Source organism: Pantherophis guttatus, chromosome 5, assembly GCF_059756535.1.
Source record: "Pantherophis guttatus breed Tessera chromosome 5, ASM5975653v1, whole genome shotgun sequence".
NCBI lineage: Eukaryota > Metazoa > Chordata > Lepidosauria > Squamata > Colubridae > Pantherophis > Pantherophis guttatus.
The window spans coordinates 16,111,201-16,138,029 of NC_142067.1; the positions used below are offsets into that span (position 1 = coordinate 16,111,201).

At 39.7% G+C, this 26,829-nt stretch overlaps 1 protein-coding gene across 8 annotated transcripts in view; it reads left to right on the forward strand.

Annotated features, from left to right (window-relative positions):
* Positions 1–26,829, forward strand: part of CNTN5 (contactin 5) — an 827,378-nt gene that overhangs the window by 749,115 nt on the left and 51,434 nt on the right. For all 8 annotated transcript variants that reach the window (XM_087894620.1, XM_087894619.1, XM_087894622.1 and 5 more), the window contains 3 exons: positions 5,895–6,015; positions 18,959–19,117; positions 21,373–21,522. In XM_087894620.1, coding sequence (XP_087750746.1) covers positions 5,895–6,015; positions 18,959–19,117; positions 21,373–21,522 — 430 coding nt within the window. The remainder of the gene's footprint in view (positions 1–5,894; positions 6,016–18,958; positions 19,118–21,372; positions 21,523–26,829) is intronic.

Here is a 26,829-nt window from a genome sequence, read left to right on the forward strand (position 1 = left end):
ACTGCTCAAAATTTCCGCTACCAGTTCTTTAGAACCTGTCAGAACCTGCTGGATTTCACCTCTGACTCATAGGCTTGATTCAAACAATAGAGTTACCCCTAAGCTTACCTGCTTGACTGCCTTACTTCAGAATAACAGAATAACAGTAACAGAACAACAGGGTTGGAAGGACCTTGGAAGTCTTCTAGTTCAACCCTCTACTATTTCAGACAAATGGTTGTCCAATCTCAATTCATATGGCGTCAATTCATATGGCTGTCCATCTTGTTGCAGCAACTCTGGGCAGCACCCAAGAAATAAAACCGAAAACAGCAACCGCTTAAAATAATTAAAAACAAGCACCACAACTGTCAATTTTCAATGAGCCAAATAAATCCCTTCCATTTTATAGGTCAGTGACAGATAGACAGCATACAGTTAACCAACAAATCAAAATCCAACTTCTGTGTTCACACAGCATGCTACATGCCAGGAAATAAATTTTGTGTGTCTTAACATCTGGTTCAATGTTAAGAAATTTAACATTCTGAGAAAAATAATTGGGTAATTCAATTATCTGAAGTACTAATTATCCAAGCCCAGCTTAATTTAGTTTATGGTGTTGTCTGTATCCAACCATTTTTAAATTATAATATCTACATTTTCTTTCTATGGACATGGTCCTAACATAGTAAATTACGCCCACATATGGCTTGATTCTTTGTGACTTAGTGATCCAGTCACATTGTGGTGGGAATATCATAGTTTATTGTCCTGTGCAAGGTAAGAACCCAACCAGTTGTTCTTTTATGTGATAATCAAAGACTTGATCAAACCAGGACTTAAGAAAGTTTGAACAAAGAACAGTTCCGGCTGCTTTAGTTTGCTTTACATTTTTGTAATTCCAAATATGAGATAACCCTTAAGTCCCCAATCATGGCTACTAATGATTATAATGATTGGTTGAGCTGTTGTAATCTATTTCAGTGGGGTGCTTATGTAGTGGTCTTGCTTCTGCTCCCCAAAAATGAAATTCATCCAATTGGTTCTGCTATTTAGATTTTTCGATTATAGACATATTTCCTTTCCTGAGGAATACATTGCGATACAATATTTGTGTATCCTTTCTTAGAGCATCAAGATACATCAGATACTGAGGGAATTAGACCAGGCAGTTACTGTCTATATGATATTTTTATTTGCTTTAACAACAAAGCTCACATTAAATGTAAATTATTCTCAGAGGGGAAGAGAAATGTCAACTGATTTGGTCTTACCCTTTCTGTATCCATGGTTTTATATCAAAAGCATATATCTTTTTGAATGCATCATATTTCACAGCTAATAAGTATTGTAGCAACAGACACATTGCAAACTTTGAATCCCAAATTGGCACCTTATTGAAAAGAAATGCAATTCATCACATTGTCCAACTTCGCAGACACAATGAGTTTGGCTGTGTACCCAAGATCTTAAAACCTCACAGGCAAAAACATGGGAATTGTGCTTTTTTTTTTTTCCCTGCACATTTGGCTTAGGCAAGTATCAACAGATCTGTCAGTCCTGATGTGCACAAGGAAGAATTATGTTATGAGAAGGCTTTTGGTTTTTTAATGAATACTTTGAATTTTTTCCCATGGTCTCTAAGAAGATTTTGCTTGTTTGAATTCAAAGTATGTGTGGGAAGGGGGAGGAAAAACCTCTCTGAAAACACACTCTCTGAAGTGTGTCACTTCAGAGAGGGAACACAGTCTCCAGATTTGCATTCCAAACAAAAATCCCTCCGTATATAAATAAAAGTAGAATTATGGAGAGAGATTATGGAGAGGACAAGTATAATCTGGCATGCATGACCATAAGAACATGGCAATAGTCCTACTGAATTAGATGAAGTTCTGGAAGTCTGGAAATGGGCCCCTTTCCAGCCTCCGGAGCCCGGGGGAAGCTGATTTCACCCTCCCGAAGGCTTGTGAAAAGCCTCCAGAGCCTGGGGAGGGTGAAAATGCCCACACACACACCACCGTGGTGCAGGAGGCCAAGTAGACCACACATCCACCATGCCCATGCCTATGCAGCAACTGGGCAGAGAACCGGTTGCTAAAATTTTTGAATCCCACCCCTGGACAAGGAGAACACTTTTCCCTTGCAAATTTCTCCATGCCATGCATGGTTTTATCCACCTTGATCAGACACCTTCTATCAGGCACGAAGAATTAGGACCACGTGTAAAGTTCCAGTTAAGTTGCCTAAGTATGGTTTTACTAAGGCTTTATAAAGGGGTACTAGTCCTTCACATGATCTTAAGATGAATGAAAATGACAGGGGGGGAAAAATTGTAGAAATGTAGACAATTATCTAACAAACTGAATGCTGGGTCAAGCTACAATATGGCCTTTAAACCAGTTTTTAGAAATTTTAGAATTCCAAAGGGCCACTTAGGCCACCGAGGGCATTTTCTATTGCTAGAGAAAAAGCAAAGTTTTCGGCATTCCAGACAGGATGTCATAGAATGTGACTAATAAAAGTAGATAAAGCTGAAAACATTAAGATTCTTTCAGTGCTATAATGATATTGTGTGACCATTATATAAATCAAGATGCACTTTAGCAAAATGGCCAGCAGAATCCGCAACAATTTTTTCTTAAATGCTGAAAGGGACAGTAGGCAAATGTCATTCAGTACAGCGCAGCAGTCTTAAGAACTGCAATAGCAATTTAGGATTAATTTATCACCTGCCACTATACATTTTTATAAAGTAAGCAAACAAGCACTCAGTTTCTACATATTTTTAAAGCAGTATTCTTTTATGATAAACCAAGAAACAAATTCAGCAGTGGATATTTAAAAAAATCTAGCAATGCAACAGAATTTTAATGCAAAACTGAGCAAATTATGCCATATTCAAATTGGTCACTCTCATTATGCTACCTGAAAATAATTTCATTTCATTCTCCCATATCTGTATCTAGTGTGACATTTATTGTTGATTTCTGTATATATTTACATCCAAATTCTTGTTTTGAGTTTACATTTCTACATGGATTTGCAATTAATTGTCATTGGTTCAATTAGACAATATACCACCCATTAAATTGTGCATAGCTATCAAATACTGATAGTTTAAAAACAATGAAAAACTTTGTGGCATTATAAAAGCTAACCACCTTTATACTAAAAACTTTTGTATAATGGGTATCATTAAGTGCATCACCCAATGCATGGCATATTATTCTTGGCAAGTCTAGAGAAGGGAGGGAAGATTCCGTTCTATGAAGAACGGTTTGCAGGAATTGGGTATGGCTAATCTAGAGAAAAGAAGGACTAGGGGGGACATGATAGCAGTATTCCAGTATTTGAGGAGCTACCACAAAGAAGAGTGGGTAAACTTATTTTCTAAAGCGCCAGAAGGCAAGACAAGAAACAATGGATGGAAACTAATCAAGGAGAGAAGCAACCTGGTATTAAGGAGAAACTTCATTACAGTGAGGACAATCCGCTAGTGGAACAGCTTGCCTTCAGAAGTTGGGTGCTTCATCACTGGAGGTTTTTAAGAAAAGACAGGACAGCCATCTATCTGAAATGATACAGGGTCTTCTGCTTGAGCGGATTAGAAGACTTCCAAGGTCCCTTCCAGTTCTATTCTGATTGATTGATTGATTAAACAATGTACAGGTAGGTAGTCTTTGACTTACAACCAGTTGCTTAGCAATGGTACAACAGATCTACCGTGGGACTTCTTACTACCCAGATTCGAAGTTCTGACAGACATCCCATTCTGCTGTGGCCATGTGACTGAACCTCAGGCACTTGGCAACACAATCACATTTACAGTCATTTGTAGCATCCTGTGGTCATGTGTCCACATTTTACCTCAGTTTTGCTGAATACCAGCACTTCTGGATTTTAGCAAAATCACATTCATACCATACCATTGGTTCATTTAACAACAACGGCATTCGTTTAAAAACTGTGAATTTGCCTAATGACCACTACAAAAAAAGGTCATAAAATTGTCTCAGTCACATGACCAACTCATTTTATAACCTTCATGACTTAGGAACTTGATAGGCAGACTCCATTATTATAGTCAGAATTCAAGGACTACCTGTACTGTAGTCAGGAAAAAAAATGAAGGGCAGAAGGTAAAGACAGTGGTTTTTAGAAAACAGAATTAAATGTGATGCAGACAATGGAATCAGTTAACACATTACATTTTATTGTTGTTTAATTCTTGGGCGTAGTGTTGATGAATTGATGGATTCTAGCTTAGTTCTTTTACTGTGAAACAGATCTTGGGTGAGGAAGAAAAAAAAATAAAGTGATTTGATTCCACCAGCTTTCTCCTCAGGACTTTTACTCATAGCCCTGGAAGATTTGTCATAGGGAAAATACTGTAGTTTTAGAAATACAAAAGTGATTTTCCAACCCTTATCTAATACTTCTCATCCTCCTCTCCTCATTATTATTTCTTCTTGTGAAATGAGACACATAAAAGAATCTACTGTTGCAGGGGAATTGGGAGCCTGGATATTAACACAATCAATGAACCATGAGTAGCTACACAGCATCAAGCTACATACAGTGCCCAGCATGAGAATTATTCTGCAATACAACTCATCTATTTATCTTCAGTACTTACATCAGACTGCTGACCTATAAAATGTACATCTGAGTGGATTTCAAAGACCTAAGTTCAAATCTCTCCTAAGGGTCTAACAAAATATTAGAAGCAGCAGCAAATGGCTGTGATATCACTGCCCTGCAAAACCTCTGTATGAGACAGAGACATGGTGTAATGGATGCATAAAGATTGGGAAGTATTTGTTAACAACAACGGAATGGAGATGTTAATGATTGTTGGACAGCAAGCTACAGAATACTTAGAAATGCCGCCACAATTGATTCTGGGATTATTCCTACAGCAGCACTTCCATACATGTGTTGTACACGCAACGGTCCCAATTCTGCAGCTGACACTTTTAGTCCAAATATCAAAACTCAGATTTTTGTGTGTTTGTTTATGTGCTGCCCCACTCACTCTCTCTCACACACACACACGATATCACTTCTGGAATTTGTGCTTGTGAGGGAAAAAAATGAAACTTTGATTTTGGTTTTGTTGGTTAGAAAGATTTGGTGCTATAGAAATGGCTAGTTATACCATGTTTTCCCGAAAATAAGACCCTGTTTTATATTTTTTTGAACCCCGAAATAAGCGCTTGGCCTTATTTTCAGGGAGGTCTTATTATTTTGGGGCGCGTGGAGAAAACCACGTGCCCCAAAGGAAATGGTGGGGACCGGTTGTGCATGCATTTAAATATTTTCAGGGAGGGCTTATTTTCAGGGGGGCTTATTTTAGTGCCTCAAAAGCCCAATTGAGCTTATTATCAGGGGAGGTCTTATTTTAGGGGAAACAGGGTATATTAATATGTAAAAGCAAAAAGTTGAGGTTGGAGTGTATTTATCTTGTACTGTGCTAGGAAGGGTTAGAAGTCAATGCCCCCCTTTTCTTTCTTTTTTTTTCTTCCCCCTTGTCTTTCACACTCATTTTTCCCATCCCCTTTCCTTTCCTTAATTTCCTATTTTCTTTTCTTTTTCTTTTTTGTATTTTATACAATAAAAATAAAAAAAGGAAAGAGGTAACTTCCAATGAGTGCTAAGCAACCAGTTATAAATTGAGGATTGCCTGTAACTGAGAACGCTGGTGGGAATAACGCATTGTAAACCGCCCTGAGTCTCTGGAGAAGGGCGGTATATAAATTAAAGCAAAAAAAAAAAAGAATAGATTGTTACGAGGATTATGTTGTCTATCCCAAATGCTCAAAGGAAGCAGTTCTTCCATTTTTGCAAATCTATATTCATAATGTGTTTGAGCAGATGCTATTGTATTGCTTATTTTTTCTTCCCCCCCACAGCAAGCATCTTCTGCGGATTTAATGATCAGGAACATCCTTCTGATGCATGCTGGAAGATATGGCTGCAGGGTGCAATCTACAGCAGATAGTATATCAGATGAGGCAGAACTTCTTGTTAGGGGTGAGTATACTAATCACAGAAGACAAGATCAGCATAAATAATTGTACAACCCAGTTGAAATATAGACATTGATGCTGATCTCATGGCTATGGGGTTGTTGTTGTTGTTTTTAAATAACTTTATTAAAAATTACGTTATACAAATAAAACTTGATATTACTAACTAGATAATACAGAACTACATTTTTTTAAAAAATTAAAAAGCACAGAAAAAGGAAAGAAGGAAGAAAGGAAAGTAAGAAAAATAGAAGAAACTTTATTCCCAGCAGCTATAATCAACACTAATTTATCGCAGTCTCTTAAAATACAACCATACCAGAGGTGGGTTTCAGCAGGTTCTGACCAGTTCTGGAGAACTGGTAGTGGAAATTTTGAGTAGTTCGGAGAACCGGTAAATACCACCTCTGGCTGCCCCCTCCCCCATCTATTCTCTGCCTCCCGAGTCCCAGCTGATCGGGAGGAATTGAGGATTTTGCAGTAACCTTCCCCTGGAGTGGGGAGGGAATGGAGATTTTACAGTATCCTTCCCTTGCCACGCCCACCAAGCCACGCCCACCAAGCCATGCCACGCCCACCAAGCCACATCCACAGAACCAGTAGTAAACATTTTTTAAACCCACCACTGAACCATATCCCCCCTTTTCATTTCATATCTCACCCCATTCTCTATAAGCCCAACTCTAAAATCTCATCTTTCTATATTAATCAATTAGAGTTCATTACAAAGTTATCAGAAATAAAAACATCAATATTATCCCAAAGGTCCTTTTTCAGGAGGCAACTGGACTTTCTTGTTTTTTCTTTGAAGACATTTTGCTTCTCATCCAAGAAGCTTCTTCAGCTCTGGCAGGATAGCAGGGAATGGAAGGATTTATACTCCTTGCAGACAGCTGGTCATTTGCATCCTTCTAGAGAGTTGTTGAGGCCACCTAGAGGTTTATCTGGGTCCTCAGGGTCACCTCAGTAGTGCTCCTGGTTCCTTTAGTCTGCAATTTTTTCCTCTGGAAATCCATTCATACTCCCACAACCATTTGAAGGGTGTTCATCCCAAATTGCATAGCTAAATAGCCATCCAGTCAGCGCTGAAGAAGCTTCTTGGATGAGAAATGAAATGTCTTCAAAGAAAAAACAAGAAAGTCCAGTTGCCTCCTGAAAAAGCAACTTTGGGATAACCATGACCTGGATGAATGAGAATCTCCACAGACTTTCAACATAAATATTACCAATTATATCTTTTGCACCCAATTTGAATCCTTCCTTTCCATTTAAACACATCAAAAGGCAATTATACGTGGACCTCAACTTAGGACCAATTGTTTAATGACATTACACATTACACATTCAACATTACAATGGCTTGAGAAAGGGTATTCTGGCCATTGTAAAACATTGTACTGCCTCTCCATGACCATATCTGGGTGCTTGGCAATCTATTCGCAGTTTGATTGCTAAGCAATGGTTTTATTTATTATTATTTGTTTGTATCCCATCTTTATTATTTTTACAAATATTCAAGGCAGAAAACATATCCAACATACTTCCTCCTCTTATTTTTACCACAACAACAGTAACAACCCTGTGAGATGAGGTGAAAGAGAGTGGCTGGCTCAACAATACCCAGTTGGCTTTCGTGGTTAAGGGCAGGATTTGAACTCATGGTCTCTTGCTGGTGCCTTAACCACTAGACCAAACTGGCTCTCTAATCCCATTTATACTCTTCTCTTCTGGCTTCCCCAGAAAGTCAGTGGGAAAGCTGGCAGGGGAAGTTGAAAGCTGCTGCCATCTACCAAGAGGCGTGTCTTCCATGCGCTTCCCTTCTGAGCATGTGGGGTGCTGAATTTCTTCTATGGGGTTGAAGAAACAGAGCTCAGATTCCAAAGATCTCAGTTCCATTCCTGCAGCCAGCTGGAAAAATTCTTTTCCAGACATGGAAAGTAGTCAAATTGCTCTGGTGAGGTACAGAAACAGATCCCAGATCAGTGGTGGGTTACCCCCGGTTTGGACCAGTTCTATAGAACAGGTAGTAAAACCGGTGGGAGACTCCGCCCATTGACCTCGACATCATCAGGAAGTGAGCATACGTGCGCGGCCCCGTTACGAACCGGTAGTAAAGGTAAGGTAGAACCCACCCCTGCCCCAGATGATCTCAAAGACACAAACTCCATTCCTGCAGCCTGTTGCTGCAGTTCCCTTCTGCACACAGAGGGGAGCTGAACTCCTTTGGCAGAGTGAAGAAACAAGAGTTCAAATCCCAAAGACCTAAGCTTTGTTTGCCAAACGGCCTTTCGCAAGGCCAGTTCAAGCATTATAGCTAGTCTTCGGATTATGGCCGCAACGGAGCCCAAAATTTCTGTTGTTAAGTGAATTTTGCCCCTTTTTATGACCTCTCTTGCCACAGTTGTTAAGTGAATCACTCCAGGTGTTAAGTTAATAACAGGGTTGTAAAATGAATCTGGCTCCCCCATTGACTTTGTCTCAATGAATAGGTTTTATGGGTTAGTTTTTTAATTGTATAGCTTGGGGTTTTAAATTGGGAGGCCGATTAATTTAATTTATTTTTAGTTATCTTAACTTTTATATTATATGTTATTTTAATTTTCGGCTGTTCACCGCCCTGAGTCCCTTCGGGGAGAAGGGCGGGATATAAATTCAATAAATAAATAAATAAATGCAGCATTAACTCAAAGTCACTTAACCAATTTTTTAAAAAAGTTTTTTTTTTAAATGCACATTATATCTGTTTTAATTACGATGCTCACTGAGGATTCCACAAATTGAGGATTGAATCTGCTTCTCATCCCAAATTATTTATCTTATTTTTGGTTTAAAAAATGGAAGATGGGGCAAAGAGAAATTTAGTGTTTACATCCTGGTCATCCACAGAAGGGGATCATGCAATCCCAGGACCCTGCAATCGTCATAAATATGAATCAGTTGCTGAGCGTCTGAATTTTGATCACATGGCAGTGGTCGTAAGTGTGAAAAATAGTCATTGATCTGTCCCCGTCCCCACACACACACACACAGCCAGCCGAGGGTTAAGGAAACACTTTGGAACGCACCCAGTTCTTATCTCCGACTTGGCAGCGATAGACACACCGTCTGCCAAGGGTCTTTATTTGCACAAACAGACAGATAAAATACGAACGTTCAAGAAAGTCCAAACAGAAATAATATTCCTCCCAGCAGTTCCGGACGAGGCTTTAGTGACTCCAAGGTTTTGCTTTGTTCGTCACAAAAGATCCTTGACCACCACTCTCTATTATATAGTCTCTGGGGTGTGGTCTCTGGGGTGTGGTCCAGTGACTCAGTGCTAATCCCTAGCACGCCTCCTAAACTGCTGCAAACGTTTATCACGCCTTCGGAGGCGTGCGTCCAGGAATGATGTCTCATTATCACTTTGACTGGAATCAGCTGTCTCCTCTCCCTCGACCGGCACTTGAGACAATGCCAGAGGGGAGGGGCCTGGAGAGGGAGGCCTGGCTGACTCCTCTTCCTCATGCTCGGAGCTTTCTTCCTCCGATGGGACAGGCTCAGAGGGCGGGGCCACAACAGTCATAAGTAACTTTTTGTTAGTGCCGCTGTAACTTTGAACGGTCATTAAAGGAACTGTTTGTAAATTGAGGACTACTTGTACTACTAAAATCTGCCTTCTGCCCTTAAAATGTCAGTTGTTGCTGAACAGACTACCGTGTTTCCCCGAAAAGAAGACCCTGTCTTATATTCTTTTGAACCCTGAAATAAGCGCTTGGCCTTATTGCCATGCGCTCAAAAGCCCGATTGGGCTTATTATCAGGGGATGTCTTATTTTGGGGGAAACAGGGTAGCAATGTTTAGGTGTACCTTCATAGCTTGCATAAGAATGAGGTATAGTTGATCCCTTTTCATATTATTGACGAATCAAATTTTTTAGCTCAATTTTTGATACTGATCCAGAACAAATTTGCTCTTCCTATTGGGATTCAGCCTTGCCAACTTTTATTTATTTGCACATCTTACCAGCTTCCTGTGTTTTTCACTTGGCATGACATACGCATGCAGTAAAGTCTATTGCCTAGTGTTTCTTGATTTGCTTCCCTGTATAATTCAGGATAACTCAGAACCATAACATTCTTATCAGTTCATTATGTGAACGTAGGACTACCTTATTACTCCAGTAAAAACTTGATACACTGAATCAATACCCATTTCATAGTCAGCTGTATTAACTTCTCCAGAATGCTTAAAGTTGTCAAGTTTCTTGCCTTTTTATTCTGTATTTCACAGAATCTTTGGCAACGCCGTTTTATATTGAAACTCTGTATAATCTCTAATATGTGCTGTGCAGCCCTACAAAGGTTTTTTTTTTTTTTGCTAAAAGATAAATGCACAGCTGGATCAAATCTCCACACCTGTAATTTGCAAACAAAAAGTATTTTATTTAAATGGATGACACTCTTTTCCAACCACAAATTGAAAGTGTGGGGGACAGTTAAGAATTATAGAGCTTTATTTCTGCGAATCTATTCATAGCCTAATGCTTTTGTAACAAAAGCAGATAATTCCCCTCATTTTGTTCTGCTTAAATTTTCTATTTCTAGATAAAGTTGCTTCTCTTCTCTTCTCTTCTCTTCTCTTCTCTTCTCTTCTCTTCTCTACTCTTCTCTTCTCTTCTCTTCCCTTCCCTTCCCTTCCCTTCCCTTCTCTCCAAGTCCCCATTTACATGATAACTTCTTCCTTATTCAAACAAGTTTACTCTCGAAAGCTTGACAGATATAACTCTTTTAGTCTCTATATGGGGTTTAGATTGCATTCTCCATAACTCGGCTTGGGGCCATCTATTATGTTTGAGATTACAAAGCACACCCAAAGTGCAAACCACAAAGAATCAGCTGTTTTCCAAGAAATCCCACTGGTACATTACAAAAATGTGTTTGTCAGAAGAGTCCGTACTCTTTTTAAATAGTAATCATAATCATAATCCACCAGAGTCAGTTGAGGAAGAAAAAAAAGGCATTGGAAAAATACTTGAAGGACTATAAAGAAGATGCACTGAGGCTTGTACACCACAAAGGCTTCCTGAGAGATCAAACTGGATTACCAGAAAGACCAAATTAAGCATAGAAAAGAGACATGGCAAGGCAAAATACTACTATGTGGCAAAACAAATAGCAACAAGATCTGGCAATGGCTATGAACAAGAAAACTGAAGAGACAGAGGGGCTAATTCTGGCTGTACAAGATCAAGCCTTAAGAACAAAGCCAGAATGGAGGAGACAGCAACAAATAGCAAATGCCACCTATATAAAGAAGCTGAAGAAACAACAAACCACTTAGTAAGCTGCTACAAGAACAGAAAGATCTTGCATAGAGCCATGGTGGTGCAGTAGTTGGAATGCAGTATTGCAAGCTGACTCTACCTTCCCTCTGCCAGCAGTTCAATCCTGACTGGCTCAAGGTTGACTCAGCCTTCCATCCTTCCGAGGTTGGTAAAATTAGGACCCAGGTTGTTGGGGGGAAATATGCTGACTCTGTAAACCAGAGAGGGCTGTAAAACACTACAAAGCAGTATATAAATCTAAATGGTATTGTCATTGACTATAAACAACAGCATGACAAAAGTAGTACAACAGTGAATAGAAATATCTGCAATAAATAGGAATAGCAATAGCATTTAGACTTATATGCTGCTTCACAGTACTTCACAGCACTCTTTAAGCAGTTTACAGAGTCAGCATATTGCCCCCAACAATCTGGGTCCTCATTTTACCGACTTCAGAAGGATGGAAGGCTGATGGGAGTCAAGTCAGGATTGAACTCCTGGCAATGGGCAGAGTCAGCCTGCAATATTGCATTCTAACCACTGCACCACCACACAGTGGGACCACAAGATATTCCAAGTAATATAAAATAAAGATGCTAAAATGTTCTGGGACTTTAGAATTCAAACAGACAAGCACCTGTCACTTAACACACCAGACAATGATTGTTGATAAGAAAGACGATAAAGTCTGGATTTTGCAGAACATGGAGATAGCAGAAGAGAAAGAATTGGAGAAAAATCACAAAATGCAAAGACCATATAGAAGTAGAACAACTTTGACAAAATAAAGCAAAGATAGCAACAACGGTAATAGTGCCTTGGATGCCATCTCCAAACATCTGGAGGATCACACGAACACCATTGGCATTGACAAAAATCACCATCAGTCAATTGCAAAAGGCAGCTTTAGTTAGAACAGTTTACATCTGCAACACCATCCAACAATAGCATCTGCCTATCCCAGGGCTTGGGAAGAACTTGCTAGGTGGATAAAAATGCCAAATCCAGGCTAAACATCTGGTTGACTGTGTGAACAACACAGATGATAAAAGCAGATTTAATTTAGGAGATGCCCTGTGGTTTGCTCCCTTCATCCTCTTCTTGCAAACTACACATTCTCTGTGTGAAACTGGATTTGCGTGGAGGACCTCTCATACTGATTTTACTCTTGCCCAAAGAAAAAATTCATATTTTCAGCTTCCAGTCCCCTGCAATCACTAGTTAATATAGGACACTTTGGCTTAGGTGAAATTTTTTAAACCTTTCTTTCCGGTTTTGATTAGAGGAGAGCTGTGATTCTTCTATAGATTTTTGCCATGCTAGATGTCTACATGCTCTAGACAAATTGAGGATTATCAGCGCTTATCTCTTTTTATAGCCTTTTCAGACATTATTTGCTGTCCTTTAAGAGTGACCTGACAGGGGATAAGGCCTCCACTAAATCTCAAATCTTCTTGAGAATGAATTAGACCCTGCAGCTGAGAAAAAGCAGGCATCATCTTGGAACTTTTCTTTCATATCTACGACTTTCTATAACATTTTGCCTGATAAAGAGCTTTGGAGAAGTCCAAACTTGCAACATGTTTTTAATGCATTTTGCTGATTCTTAATCATTTGATTGTTTTTTTTTTCCATACTAATAACTACAGCGTGCTAGCCTTGTATTACATTCAGCATCATGTTTGCTAATTTCCTGGATTTCCACAGGCATTTGACAGAGTAGAAAACAGGATTCAGAGGACTCTTACTTTTGTTCTAAAGCAGCTCTTTTAAAAGATGTGCAGGGCAGTAGTGAGGAATTCGGGGTCTCATCATTTAGCGTGGGCAGGGATCAGAAATCATTTCATTTCTCTTTAAACTCAGCTGTATCCAGTTTTCTATGTGGATACAGGTCAAGAACCGGTGAGAACGTTTCTCCATAGATGTTTCCTTGTTTCCTCAAAACTCACTGCAAGAGGTTGTTCCATGACCCCTTCTTCACAAATGTGTAAATTGCAAGGATACCATGTTGTATATTTTCTTTTGTGTGTACCCTCCAACATTTCACAGGTGAAAATTGTATCTTGTTGGCCTTGTGTGGGTAAGGTTGAAGAGTCGAATCTAGCAACTCGTTGTCTAGAAGGTAACAGAAGGTTAACCCAATAACCAACCTTACCTAACACAAAGGTGTGTGTGCATTCAGATCATAGCATAATAAAGTTGCAAGGCACCGTATCACATACGTTAATGAATCTACCTTTCTGCTTCAGAGTACAGTGTACTCTGAGCTCAGTTTGACTCTAGGTAAGTTCATGGGCATTTCCATGGCTTGATCTTGGCAGTGGTACAAAAGTGGTTTCCCATTGCCATAATTGCAGAGATATTCAGTCCTCCTTTATCTCTACAAATAAAAGCTCTGCTTCTGTCTGCTGTCAGTCATAGGACTGCTTTTGTTGTGGAATGGATTTGTTCTTGAATCTTCAGTTTGAGGTCAACAAGCATTCCAGTTATACGTGGAAGCTCCTAAGGTCCAGCTACTTCCTTGCAACTTTTCCTTGAAGCAATTATTCTTTTTCTTTCTTTTTTTCAAATGCTTCATAGCCTGAGGATTCTGCCTGACCTAAGTTTCTCACAGATGCTGGAAAGGCTTTAAATGAAACCACCAAGTCTATTCACACAAGTTTGGGGTTAGGGTTACTCGACTCTATACTTCCAGACTGAGAGCGCAGAGCCATCTCTGTGTTCACAGATGACCTGCACAAGACCTTGCCTTCTTTAAATCTGAAGGACGACTTAATATAGTATCCAATTCCACAAACTCTGGGTGGCTCCCATAAAACGTAAATATGATTTAAAAACCACAATTGAAATAATCACTTAGAAGGAATCATTATTGATTCTGAGTGGCTCAAGGTTGACTCAGCCATCCATCCTTCTGAGGTTGGTAAAATGAGGACCCAGATTGTTGGAGGCAAGATGCTGATTCTGTAAATCACTTAGAGAGGGCTGTAAAAAACACTTTTACACCACTGTGAAGTGGTATATAAGTCTAAGTGCTATTGCTATTTCTCAGTTGATTTGGTTACCTTATGGATCGCAATGCTATAGAAGCTGAAGCAAGCCCTTATTACAATTTTAGAAGGGATTCAAAACATATTTATTTTCCCAGGCTTTCAAAATTCTATTGCTTTGCTGTTGTTGTTTTTAATGGACATTTGTGCAGTACTTTGTAAGTAAGTGTAATGAAGGGAGCAAGTGACAGACAAACCATCCTTTACAAACTACAATGGCTGGATTAATGTGAGACAGTAAGCCATACCCTAGCCAGCTACATTATGGTTTGGTGAAATTCATGAAATAAGCAGCAGGATGAAAATCAAAAATTCATAGAATGTGACTCAAGAATAGATTGCTCTATTTGAGTATTCTATAATCGTTCCTATTTAACATGAAATCTTGATGGACAATTGGTGCTTTTTCAGCAAGTCTGAAGAATTGGACAAAAAACCAAAGTTCATTTTAAAAAAATATTTTCAATCAGACAGTTCCTGGTAACATAATCATGATAGTGACTGTGCGCACACGCGTGCACACACACACACATATATACACATACACACACAAAGAAATGTGCCATCTTCCTTCTCAAGATACAGGGCATATTTATTAAAAAGAAGATCCTGCTTTCACTACAAAGATTAACGCAATGCTGCACCAAAAGCTAGCCAGAGCCTCTTTCCATTCTTACCTGTACATCAGTTGAATTTAAAGATCAAAAGTCTACCTGGAAGCTGAGATTTTTTTTTTAAGGGTTAAAATTCTCTCCTGTTGAGAGAAATAATGAAGCTCCGAGCACCACTTTCTGCACAGACTCTTTTGAAATGAATAAGAGCAGCCATCGAGCCCCACTGTCTACAGAGTACAAATGTAATAAATAAATTCACACAATATGTATCTTAAACAAATGAAGAAAATATATTGCAGACCAACTGGGCCTTGGGCAATTAAAAAAAAATATCTGTATATATTAGTCAATTATGTTTTGGAGTTTTAGAATCCCATATGCTCATAATCTGAAATGTTTAATGTGAAGAACATCAGAACTCTTGTCTGTCTGTTGGTCAGCCTGATAATTCTCCCCCCCAAAAAAATCCATCCAGAAGAAAATCCCACATGCATCAGTAGAAAGGAATGAGAGGGGCAGATATGGTCTTCTTCTGCATTCTCAGTCATTCCCCAACCACAAGACCTATAGTAGGAGTGTCAGACTCAAGGCCTGGTGCCAGATCCGGCCCACAGGGTACTTAGATCTGGCCTGTGGGGCCGCCCTGGAAACAGTGAAGGACCGGCCCACGGTGCTTCTGCCAACGAAAACGGAGCCCCAAGCTCTGTTTTCACTGGCAGAAGGTTGCTGTGGCAGCCGAAAATGGAGCTCGGGAGCACGTTTTTGCTGGCAGAGTGCTTGGGCCGCCACAGGCGCCCATGACACAAGTGACGTTGAGTTGGCCACACCCACCCTGGCCACACCTTCCCCCCCCGAGGTCAAACACAACCCTGATGTGGCCCTCAATGAAATCGAGTTTGACACCCCTGACCTAGAGTGTAACTACTTTTAAAGGACTAAAAAGAATTTAAAAACTATGATTTCCATGTTCTCCTACTGTCAGAGCCATTTGAGATAACGCAAGTCACAAAACAGATACCACACCAACCACTAGAAGTCTATCTTACTGTAGAATGTAATAACAGAATCTTAAAAACTGGCAGGAAACTATCTCCCCTGTTAGTCTAAAGAATCAAGAACCAAGGTGAAATAAATCTTGTGGGGGGTTTTTCCTTACTCTGCCTGTATGTCTGGGCAAAGCTTATGTTCACATAACATTTGAATCCTTTCTTCAAGGCCATTTGCATACTCAACTGTACAGATAGTACTAGTTCAGTGACTACAATTGGTTACAATGAAATGTGTCAGGGTAATGCAGATTTAAAGCTGACCAGCCATTGTGGCCCTTTAAGACTGAGGATGAGTCAGCAGGGTTATTGCCCTTTAAGAAGCTGCCTATATAAGGGAGGCCATTAGAGAGCGTCACTCTCTCTCCAATGCAGATGTATGTGTCTGCATTATAGTTCTTCGTGTAGAGTTGAAGAAGACTGATTGCTTGCCTAGCTTTTGCTTAGCACGTGTATGTATATATACTGTATATAACTTGTATATAAACCACTGTTTGTAAAGACAAAACCTCTGTGTCTTGTATTTTGCTCTTGGGTTGTCTCAAACTAGCAGTCACACTGTACACACTCTGACAAAATGGACACTTAAGTGTTAACTTTCTCAGATAGACAATCATATCTCTGTAATATTCTTATCATTCTTGATTTTAATGCTCATCCCAGATTCAATGGCCAAGAGATTCTTCACAGTGTAGCTTCACAGTTGGAAGGAAGACTTTAAAACAGTCAGTTCTTTGGCATAATCTCAGATTGATTCATTTGAAGGCAAACATTATATTTTTTAATGACTCAGCTTTAGATTTAAGTCCCCGTGTACCGTGTTTCCCGAAAATACGACCTACTCAGAAAGTAAGTCCTAGCTTGATTTTTACAAGTGTGCCCAATATAAGACCCACCCCCGCCCCAAAATAAGCCCTAATTAAGACCCGCCCACTCCAGGGTGCACATGTAAAAATTAAGCTAGGATGGGATGGGGGTGGGTTGGAGCTGTTCTACTACTTAACTTTGGATAGTTGCAGCCAGGCCTCACGCATCTCAGCCCATTTCTTTTGCTGTAGCCGACGGCCTCTGTAGCGGATAACAGAGCTCTGGAAATGGGCCGAAATGTGCGAGGCCTGGCGGCAACTGTCTGAAACCAAAGAAGTTCCTGAAGGCCTCTGAGAGCAAAAAGGAGGCCGGGGGGCAATGAGTGCAAGTGAGGTGAGTCAGTGGATGACATCCTCCCCGAAAATAAGACCTAGTGCCTTTTTTTGGTAGCAAAAAAATATAAGGCAGGGTCTTATTTTGGGGTAAATACGAATGTATTATCCTGTTCCTCAAAGTTCCACTTGTAAGTACAGGTATATTTTCCTACATATTTTAAATCTTTAATTCCATGAATGGTTTCTTCATTTCAAAAGGCAGGATGGACATGAGCTGCCTTTGTAAAGTTTGTTAAATTTAAAAGATTTTAGAAGGTACAGGAGAAACTGTGGCAGCAAATGGTATAAGAGTATCTACAAGTATTTATTTTTATCCTGCTTTTATTATTTTTATAAATAAGGCAGTGAACATAACTAATACTCTTTCCAGTGAGATGGATGGCATATAAATTTCATGAGTTTAATTAATAAATAAAATTAACTATGTGTCAGCTTTGGAAGCCATTTTAGCCCGGAAGCTTCCATGCTGCCACCTTCTCATGTGTGGGAAACTGGGAGGGGGGATTTAGTAGAGGGGTTGTCTGTACACATAATAGCATTCTTCCTGTCGGTCAAGGTCAGGGCGATCCTGCATCTGGAGAAGGAGTGGTCGGAGTGAGGTCTCGAGATGGGACGGCGGTTGATTGGAGCATGTGATTGAGGAGTGAGGGGATGGTTTTGAGGTTTGATTTACTGAGGGAAAACCCGGACCTCTCAGATTCGGGTTTTCCCAGATGTGCCAGTTTACCTATTCTAATAAATAGAACTTTGAAAAATGCTTGCTTCAGAGTCTTTACTTGGAGTTTCTGGAACGCTGACACTATGGAGTTTACTGGGAGGTTTTATATCAGCCACTTTGTCCTATCCCAACACCATCAACACAATATGATGGAGTATTTGTGTCCAGCTCTAGTCTTCTTCAAAGGCATTTACTGGTGAAATATGTGACAACACAAAACCCATGACCTTCATACTTGTGTCTGACATAAGAACAAAAATACAAAAAAGGAGAATGATACTGTGGCATCAACATGTGTTGTAATTTTATCACATTTGCAGCTACCACAGATCTCTAGGTCTTGTTCTCAAAAGATATATAAAAAGTACCATTAAATAGGAGTTAATAGTACTGTTATATTTTGGCAATATTTTAAGTCAGTTCTTTATCTTTAAAAACATACTCATTATAGTAGTGAAAAAGACATTAGCCATATTTTTGCATCTTTACTTTATGGAAATTAGTAGGGCTTGCTTCTTAATAGTTGTACAATAATGGTTAACAGTAATTTCTCGACTAATAATGGCAATTCCGGGCTAATAATGTTCTGCAGACTATATTAGCCTATTTTATTTATTTCGTTTGCATTCAACTATACCTTTCCAAGGTATAAATGTGTGTTTATTCTTTTTTGCTATCTCTCCATTTTATTTTCACCACCTGCTAGGTTGAATCATGTTGAAAGATGTTGGCTCAAAAATATCCAGTGACTTTCCTAACTGAGAAAGGATTTGAATCTGAATATTTTTCTGGTCCATGTCTGGCACCCGTAATCATGACACAGCCCCTTAAAATACCTGTAAGGTTACTCGTCACCAAATTATGCTAGTCAATCTGGATAAATTAGCAGACTAGATGATGTATGCACAGTGCAATAATGGTGAATTAAAATCGGTGCATTCAACCTACCTACCTACCTTCTTTCCTTCTTCTCCTTCTTTTCCTCCTTGTTTCTTTCCTTCTTTCCTTCCAGGTCCACCTGGCCCTCCTGGGGTTGTCATTGTTGAAGAAATCACAGAGGTCACTGCAACTCTTTCGTGGACTCCTGGAGCAGACAACCACAGCCCTATCACGTCTTACAACTTGCAAGCGCGAAGTCCGTTTTCACTTGGCTGGCAGACTCTGAAAACAGGCAAGATATTTTTATTATTATTATTATTATTTAACATCAATCAAGCAGGTTCATTAGATTCATTAGGTCAGCGGTGGGTTTCACATTTTGTTACTACTGGTTCGTCCCACCCGCCTTCCGTGCATGCGCCCAGCCTCAAAAACATGCCTAAACAGGGCAGCATAAAGTCAGGGGAAGTGATCAGGCCACCCGCGATTTCCACTACCAGTATACCCAAACCAGTCTGAACCGGCTGAATACCACCTCTGCATTAGTTGCTTCTGCAGAAGACTCCTAATATGGAAAAGCAAAACAGGATCTTTCTTTCTTTCTTTTTTTTTTCCTATTGTCTTTTCCAGTTCACACCAGTGTTTGGGAATTTAGCAAGACATGGCTTTTCTCCCCTATTATTTTGTTTTTGTTTCTGACCATTTTCTGCTGAGAGAAAATCTGCCTTTTCTTTTGTGAGACTCTACATTGAAATGAACTACAGCAATCCAAAGATGGCATAGTTCTTTTATCCAGATGCTATGAACATCATTACATGGACACAGATGTGTTTGTTGTCTGTGCTTCCATAATTTTTTCCTTGCAAAACATGCCTATAATGCAGTGGTGAAATGTAAAATTTGTTACTACCGGTTCTGTGGGCATGGCTTGGTGCAGGGGTAATGTGACTGGGTGGGTGTGGCCAACTTTTTTTTTTTTTACTTTTAAATGCTTTTAAAAGACTGACGATCCCAGCTGAGTTGCCTGATTGTCAGAGGCTTTTGTTTTCTTTTAAAAGCTTTTTTTTTTTTTTTTTTTGCTTTTAAAAGTAAAAAAAGCCTCTGACGATCAGGCAACTCAGCTGGGATCAGAGTTGCCAGAGCCTTTTAAAAGCATTTTTTTATAACCTCTTTAGTTGTAGAAAAAATGCTTTTAAAAGGCTCTGACGATCCCAGCTGAGCCGCGCGATCATCAGAGGCTTTTTTTTTACTTTTAAAAGCATTTTTTCTACAACCTCTTCAGCCGGAAAAAAAAAAGGCTATATACATTATATATACATTATATATCTATATACATTATAGCAGGGGTGAAATGCTCCCGATTTGGACTGGATCGCCTGATCCGGTAGCGATGGCGGCGGGTGGCTCAGAGAACCAGTAGCAAAAATCCCTGCCCCCCCCCCATGCCCAGCTGAACCACGTGATCATCAGAGGCTTTTTTTTTACTTTAACTTTTTTTTACTTTTAGAAAAAATGCTTTTAAAAGTTAAAAAAAAGGGCTCTGATGATCACGTGGTTTAGATGGGCATGGGGGGGCCAGGGATTTTTGCTACTGGTTCTCCGAGCCACCCGCCGCCATCGCTACCGGATCAGGTGATCCGGTCCAAATCGGGATCATTTCACCCCTGCTATAATGTATATAGAGCACAAAGAACCAATCAGAGACCAGCCCTCACTAACCTGCACCAATCAGAAACCAACTTGGCTAAAGGCCAATTAGGACCTAGTTATAAAGACAGAGTCCAGTGGGTCCCTGCTTAATTGCCTGTGGTCTAAAAAGCACATCCCCCTTGTACCAGGCACAAGTTGCAATCAAAACATCAGGAAATCTGTTTTCTAGACCACAGTCGCTAAATCCTGAAGTCCAACACCACCTAATAACTACTGGCCATGATAGCCTACAACAATATACAGTTCCTTTTTTCTGTATCACTTGAGATGACATTTCAATGCTGGAAGACCACTGAGTCTTCCACAGTTGATTCTCTCTCTTCTACTGGATACTTTTATCTCCTTTTTTCTTTTCAGAAGGGATATTCAAAAGTCATGTCTAAGGTTTCCTTATAAGGTTGGATAAGAGTATATCCGGAATACATTTCAGAATAAAACAAGGTGGAGATAGTATTCAGAGATTCGGGTCTGATACTATGCTACCACATACACCCACGTATCTTTAAAGCATAAAAGAAAAGAAAAATGGAGAGAAGTTAAAAGAGAACTCTGCCCCTAATTTAAATAAAATCTGTATGAAATAACATTTCACCTCCAAATAGTATTGACATATTTATTTGAGCATAGTTAAATTGCAAAACCTGCATTGCAGCATTTGAAGAAATTTTGAATCTGTTGGATATTTGATCATGAATTTGAAAAAGCAGCTTTGTTATAGAAATTGGCAAAGGTCAAATTCTTAATTGTGCCACGAAGTCTGGGTTGTTTCCTCTAGCTTCGGTTTATTGATTAGAGAGAAATTCTAGGGAGCATGCTTTAATCCTTCGTTCTTCACAGTTCCTGAACACATAGGGGGTGACCTGGAATCTGCAACGGCAATTGAACTGAACCCATGGGTAGAGTATGAATTTAGAGTTGTAGCAACTAACAAAATTGGAACAGGAGATCCAAGCACACCATCTAAAGTGATCCGAACCAAAGAAGCAGGTAAGACCATCTTCTAGATACGACCAATTTTAAAATGATTGAGAATTTGGAAGTACCTTAAAGCGTAAGACACACCACTGTGATGCAAATTTTTATGGAAACCTCAGACACAAGATCAAATATTGGCTGAGGATGTTTGTAGAATCTTAGAGGACAATGACCGTCCTTGCACTGGCATTTGGATGTATTCTTTTTTTTATTCACTGAATCTCTGATTTCTTGCTTTTCTATGACTTTAAACAGCCTCCACTTAAAACATCTTTCTGTCTGAAGCAGGCAGGAAACATCTTTTCCACTTGGATTGCCACTTAAACACTCTATGGTTTTCATTTATCTTCATTCTTCATTTCATTTATCTTCATTATGAATCTTGGTGGCGCAGTGGTTAGAATGCAGTACTGCAGGCTACTTCTGCTGCCTGCCGACTGCCTGCAGTTTGGCAGTTCAAATCTCACCAGGCTCAAGGTTGACTCAGCCTTCCATCCTTCCGAAGTGGATAAAATGAGGACCCAGACTGTTGGGGGCAATATACTGACTCTGTAAACTGCTTAGAGAGGGCTATAAAGAGATGTAAAGCGGTATATAAGTCTAAGTGCTATTGCTATGTTGCTTTTGTAATTTGGACTCAGAATCTTTATCGAGGTTTAGAAACATACATACTTACAATATCTAAACTATTCTATTTTCTCAGTTCCTCTGTGAGGTAGGTTAATGTGATAAGTACTAAATATATTATAACCTCTCAATAGTTTAATGGAAAGGTCTGTAGAATCTGCTCCAAGTGTTTACCAGCACATAGAAGAAAAGGATTTCATATCTCTTCTCCAACCTGTCCAAACTATTATGATCTCATTCTCTTATTTTGGGTGTTGGGTAGACTGCAATTTTGTGTCATCTGCATATTTGACACAATACATGGATGATATCAAAGCCTGGAGTGATTCTGCTCTCCCACTATGATGTGACTGGTGGTGTTGTTGTTTTCTGAATAGAAAGCATAGAAAAGGCTGCACATATTCTACTCCTAGTCAAGTAACTCGAAGAGAGAATGGGATTTGGAATGGGCAGGGGTGGTATTCACTTACTTTCCCTACCGGTTTGCAAATGTGAGCATGTGTGCATGCGCTTTGCTTGTGCGCACATCTTCTGTGCATGCACCCGGCCTCAAAAATGTGCCTAAATAGGACTTCATTTCCACTACCGATTTGCCCGAACCGGTCTGAACCAGCTGAATACCACCTCCAGGAATAGGGGGAGTATTCCGCATTCTAAATCACCGTCGAACTGCATTGTCCCATCAGGATTCATTTTTTTCCTCAGCCACTTAGAAAATCCAACTGAGATTTAACAGAATGAAATTGAGATTTAGCCTAAACTTCCTTTTTCCCAGCTTCTCCCACCCCTCCAAATCTGCTCCGTTGCAGCTGAGTTTTCAGAAAGATATCCTACAAAAAGACAGAGTTCTCACCATTTATTTCCAACGCTTTGATGGGTTGGAAAGAACAAAAAGGAATCTGAAAAAAGATAAAAAGCTAAAACTTTTTTTTTTTAAAGGAAGGGAAAAGAAAGGGAAACCTGGAGAATAAGTAGGATCAGGGCATTTAATCCTTTCCCAATCTATTGTCATTGCCCATGCCAGCTAGAGCAGGTAGAAGATAACAGCAGAAACTTTCTGGAACTACTGAACTAGAACTATCACAGTAGTTGTGGTATTGTATGATCAGCTGGACAAGCCAGAAAGCTAATAAAAGGATCTATTTTTTTTTATTTATTTATTTTTATATGCCACCCTTCTCCGGAGACTCAGGGCAGCTTACAATGCATTAAGCAATAGCCTTCATACTTTTGTATATATTTATACAAAGTCAGCTTATTGCCCCCACAAACCGGGTCCTCATTTTACCCACCTTAGAAAGGATGGAAGGCTGAGTCGACCTTGAGCCTGGTGAGAATTGAACTTGTAATAATTGCAGGCAGCTGGATGTTAAATGCTGCCTTAGTAGGAGGCATTAGCCTCCTATGCCACTCAGGCTCCTATGTAGACTGTATGTAGACTCTATGTAGATTTTTTTTAAAAATCAGTCTACATAATTTACATGCTTGAATTTTTTATTTTTTTTTAATTTTATTTATATGCCGCCCTTCTCCGGAGACTCAGGGTGGCTTACAATGCGCTAAGCAATAGAATTGACAACTGAAGACTTCTATTTATCTTGCAAACAACATAAAATATGTATGATAAGCTCTTAAGCAGGACTGTTCATTTGTTCTTTAATTTAAAAAAAGAGAGAACTGCAGTGGAAAACTGTCTGAGTACGGCAGGCAGTAAAATAGAATGAATTTTAATGAATTCACGGTTTCATAAGGGGAGAATGGCATCGACCCTAATTTTTGTTGGCAATTTGTCCACACAAAACCCCCCCAACCAACTTGTATTTGTTTTCACCCCTCAGTTGGCAGGCATACATGCTATAAATGGTCTAAATACATAATAGCTTTAAACCTTAATGTGTGTTTTGGAGCATGGTATCTTATAGTCTATATAAATGACAATAAATTGAGTCACTGGATTTGTTGAAATCCATTGAAGTAAGTGGCAGATTTGTGAAGTTTGTCTTTGAATGTATTTTTGTTGACAGCCTGGTTAACCATTGTTTAGGTTCAGGGTCAGATTCATTTTTATGCTAGCTTTTTAAGTATCCAGATTGATGGATTCTCAATCTTTTGAGGTTTCCTTCTTTTTTAAGGAGGACAGTAAACGAATGCCTTTTTAACCTTCACTGTTTATTGTTGTTCATAATTGTAAGCCATTTCAAAACTTGCTTTTTCTCTTTTGTAACAAAATTATGTCATTCTCATGGCATTTTTTAAAAAAGCTTCAGATATACATGGAATACTTGATGAATTTACCAGGTTGATGTGACCTAGCATCTTTAAATGGCTTGAGCCCTTGGTTGTATAAACAGAGGAATAGAATTTAAATCATGTGAAGTATTAGTACCTTTTTATAAAGCCCTGGTAAGACCACACTTGGAATACTGCATCCAGTTTTGGTCACCACATTCCAAAAAAGATGTTGAGACTTCGGAAAAAGTGAAAAGAAGAGCAACTAAGATGATTAAGGGCAGGGGTGAAATCTAAATTTTTTCCCTACCGGTTCTGTGGGCGTGGCTTGGTGGGGGGGGGTGTCCTGTGACTGAGTGGGCATGGCCAACTCGATGTCACTCACAGCCACGCCCACTCAGTCACAAGACCCCCCTCCCACCAAGCCACGCCCACAGAACCCGGTAGAACAACTTTTTAAATTTCTATTCTGCCGGCGTGTCCTTACCTTTCTCCCGCAGCTCCGCCCACCCGCCCCATTCCCCGCCTCTGGTCTTGCCGCGGAGCTGCTGCCTGCTCGCCTTTTGCCACATGGCTCTGCCCACCCGCCCCATTCCCCGGAGTCGGGGAATGCACCATTCTCCTATTGCTCACCTTTCTCCCGCTGCTGGCTGTCAGGGAAGGCAAGCGCCCGAAAGGTACCGGAGTTGCTCACTCTCCTTCTTGAATGAGCTGCTCTGGTCCATGCACCGGCTGCGCAAACACACACTGTTTATTTAATTCAGCGGCAGGTTGGGTGTGGCCTCTAGCTGCCATTGCTACCGATTCTCCGAACCACTGGCCATCATCGCTACCTTCTCGCCCGAGCCAGTCCGAACTGGGAGCATTTCACCCCTGATTAAGGGCCTGGAGACAAAACTATGTGAAGAATGGTTGCAAGAATTGGTTATGGCCAGTTTAGAAAAAATAAGGACTAGGGGTGACATGATAGCAGTCAGTGGTGGGATTCAAAAAAATTTACTATTGGTTCTGTGGGCATGCCTTAGTGGGCGGTGGCTTGGTGGGTGTGGCAGGGGAAGGATACTATAAAATCCCCATTCCCAACCCACTCCAAGTGAAGGTTACTGCAAAATCCCCATTTCCTCCTGATCAGCTGGTACTCGGGAGGCAGAGAACAGATGGGGGCAGGGCCAGTCAGAGGTGGTATTTACCGGTTCTCCAAACTACTCAAAATTTCTGCTACCAGTTCTCCAGAACTGGTCAGAACCTGCTGAATATCACCTCTGATAGCAGTAGTCCAGTATTTGAGGGGCTGCCACAAAGAAGAGGGGGTCAACTTATTTTCCAAAGCACTAGAAGGCAAGACAAGAAACAATGGATGGAAACTACTCAAGGAAAGAAGCAACCTGGAATTAAGAATAAACTTCCTAACAGTGAGGACAATTAACAGCTTGCTTCCAGAAGTTGTGGGTGCTCCACCACTGGAGGTTTTTAAGAAAAGATTGGACAGACACTTATCTGAAATGGTATAGGATATCCTGCTTGAGCAGTGGTTTGGATTAGAAGACCTCCAAGGTGCCTTCCAACTCTATTCTGATTGATTGAAATTAAGAGTTTTCAGTAGAACATGAGGTCAATCTGCACCTATTTCAACAGGGTCTTATAAGATGAAAAAATGGCATAAGATTGGCAAAGTCACTGGTGTAAGATAAGCTGCTACCCTGTTTGCCCCAAAATAAGACATCCTCTGATAATAAACCCAATTGGGCTTTTGAGCGCATGGCAATAACACCAAGTGCTTATTTCAGGGTTAAAATAAATATAAGACAGGGTCTTATTTTTTGGGAAAAAACAGTATGCAAACTGCATAAATAAATAAATAAAATTACATCTAGGATTTTCCAGAAAGTAATGTAGATGAGTAAAGAATTAAATAATGGTTGGTTATCCATTTTTGGAAATATACAATCTACTTTTCAATCAACATCGCTCCATTTACTGGCAAACAAACAATTCCCTTCATAGATGGAGAACAGAAAATTGACAGCCTTGTTTATTTTTTATTATTATTTGTTTGTTTATTAGATATTTTTTAAATCCTGCCTTTATTATTTTCTAAGTAAGGTAGTAAACATACAAAATACTAGTCTAATTATTAGACCATCTCAACCTTTACCCCAACCTAGCTATCAATTATTAATTACGTAGGAGGTAATTTTAGAAGATGTTAAAAAAAGTAAAAAATGTCTTTAGAAGCCAGTTTGGATAGGATAAGTTAAACAACACAGATTTAAATGTTCACAATTTCGGTTCATAGATCATGCTAATACAAAAGTGGTGGTGTGCTATGCATGCAGAGATAAAAAGAGATCAAGTGAGAGAGAGCTACAATTAAAATTATTAATTAAAAGCAACCTGTTAGATGTTGTTGCCGTTTTTGTTATGTTCAATGACCATTTTATCAAACCGAATCTCTATTTTAAG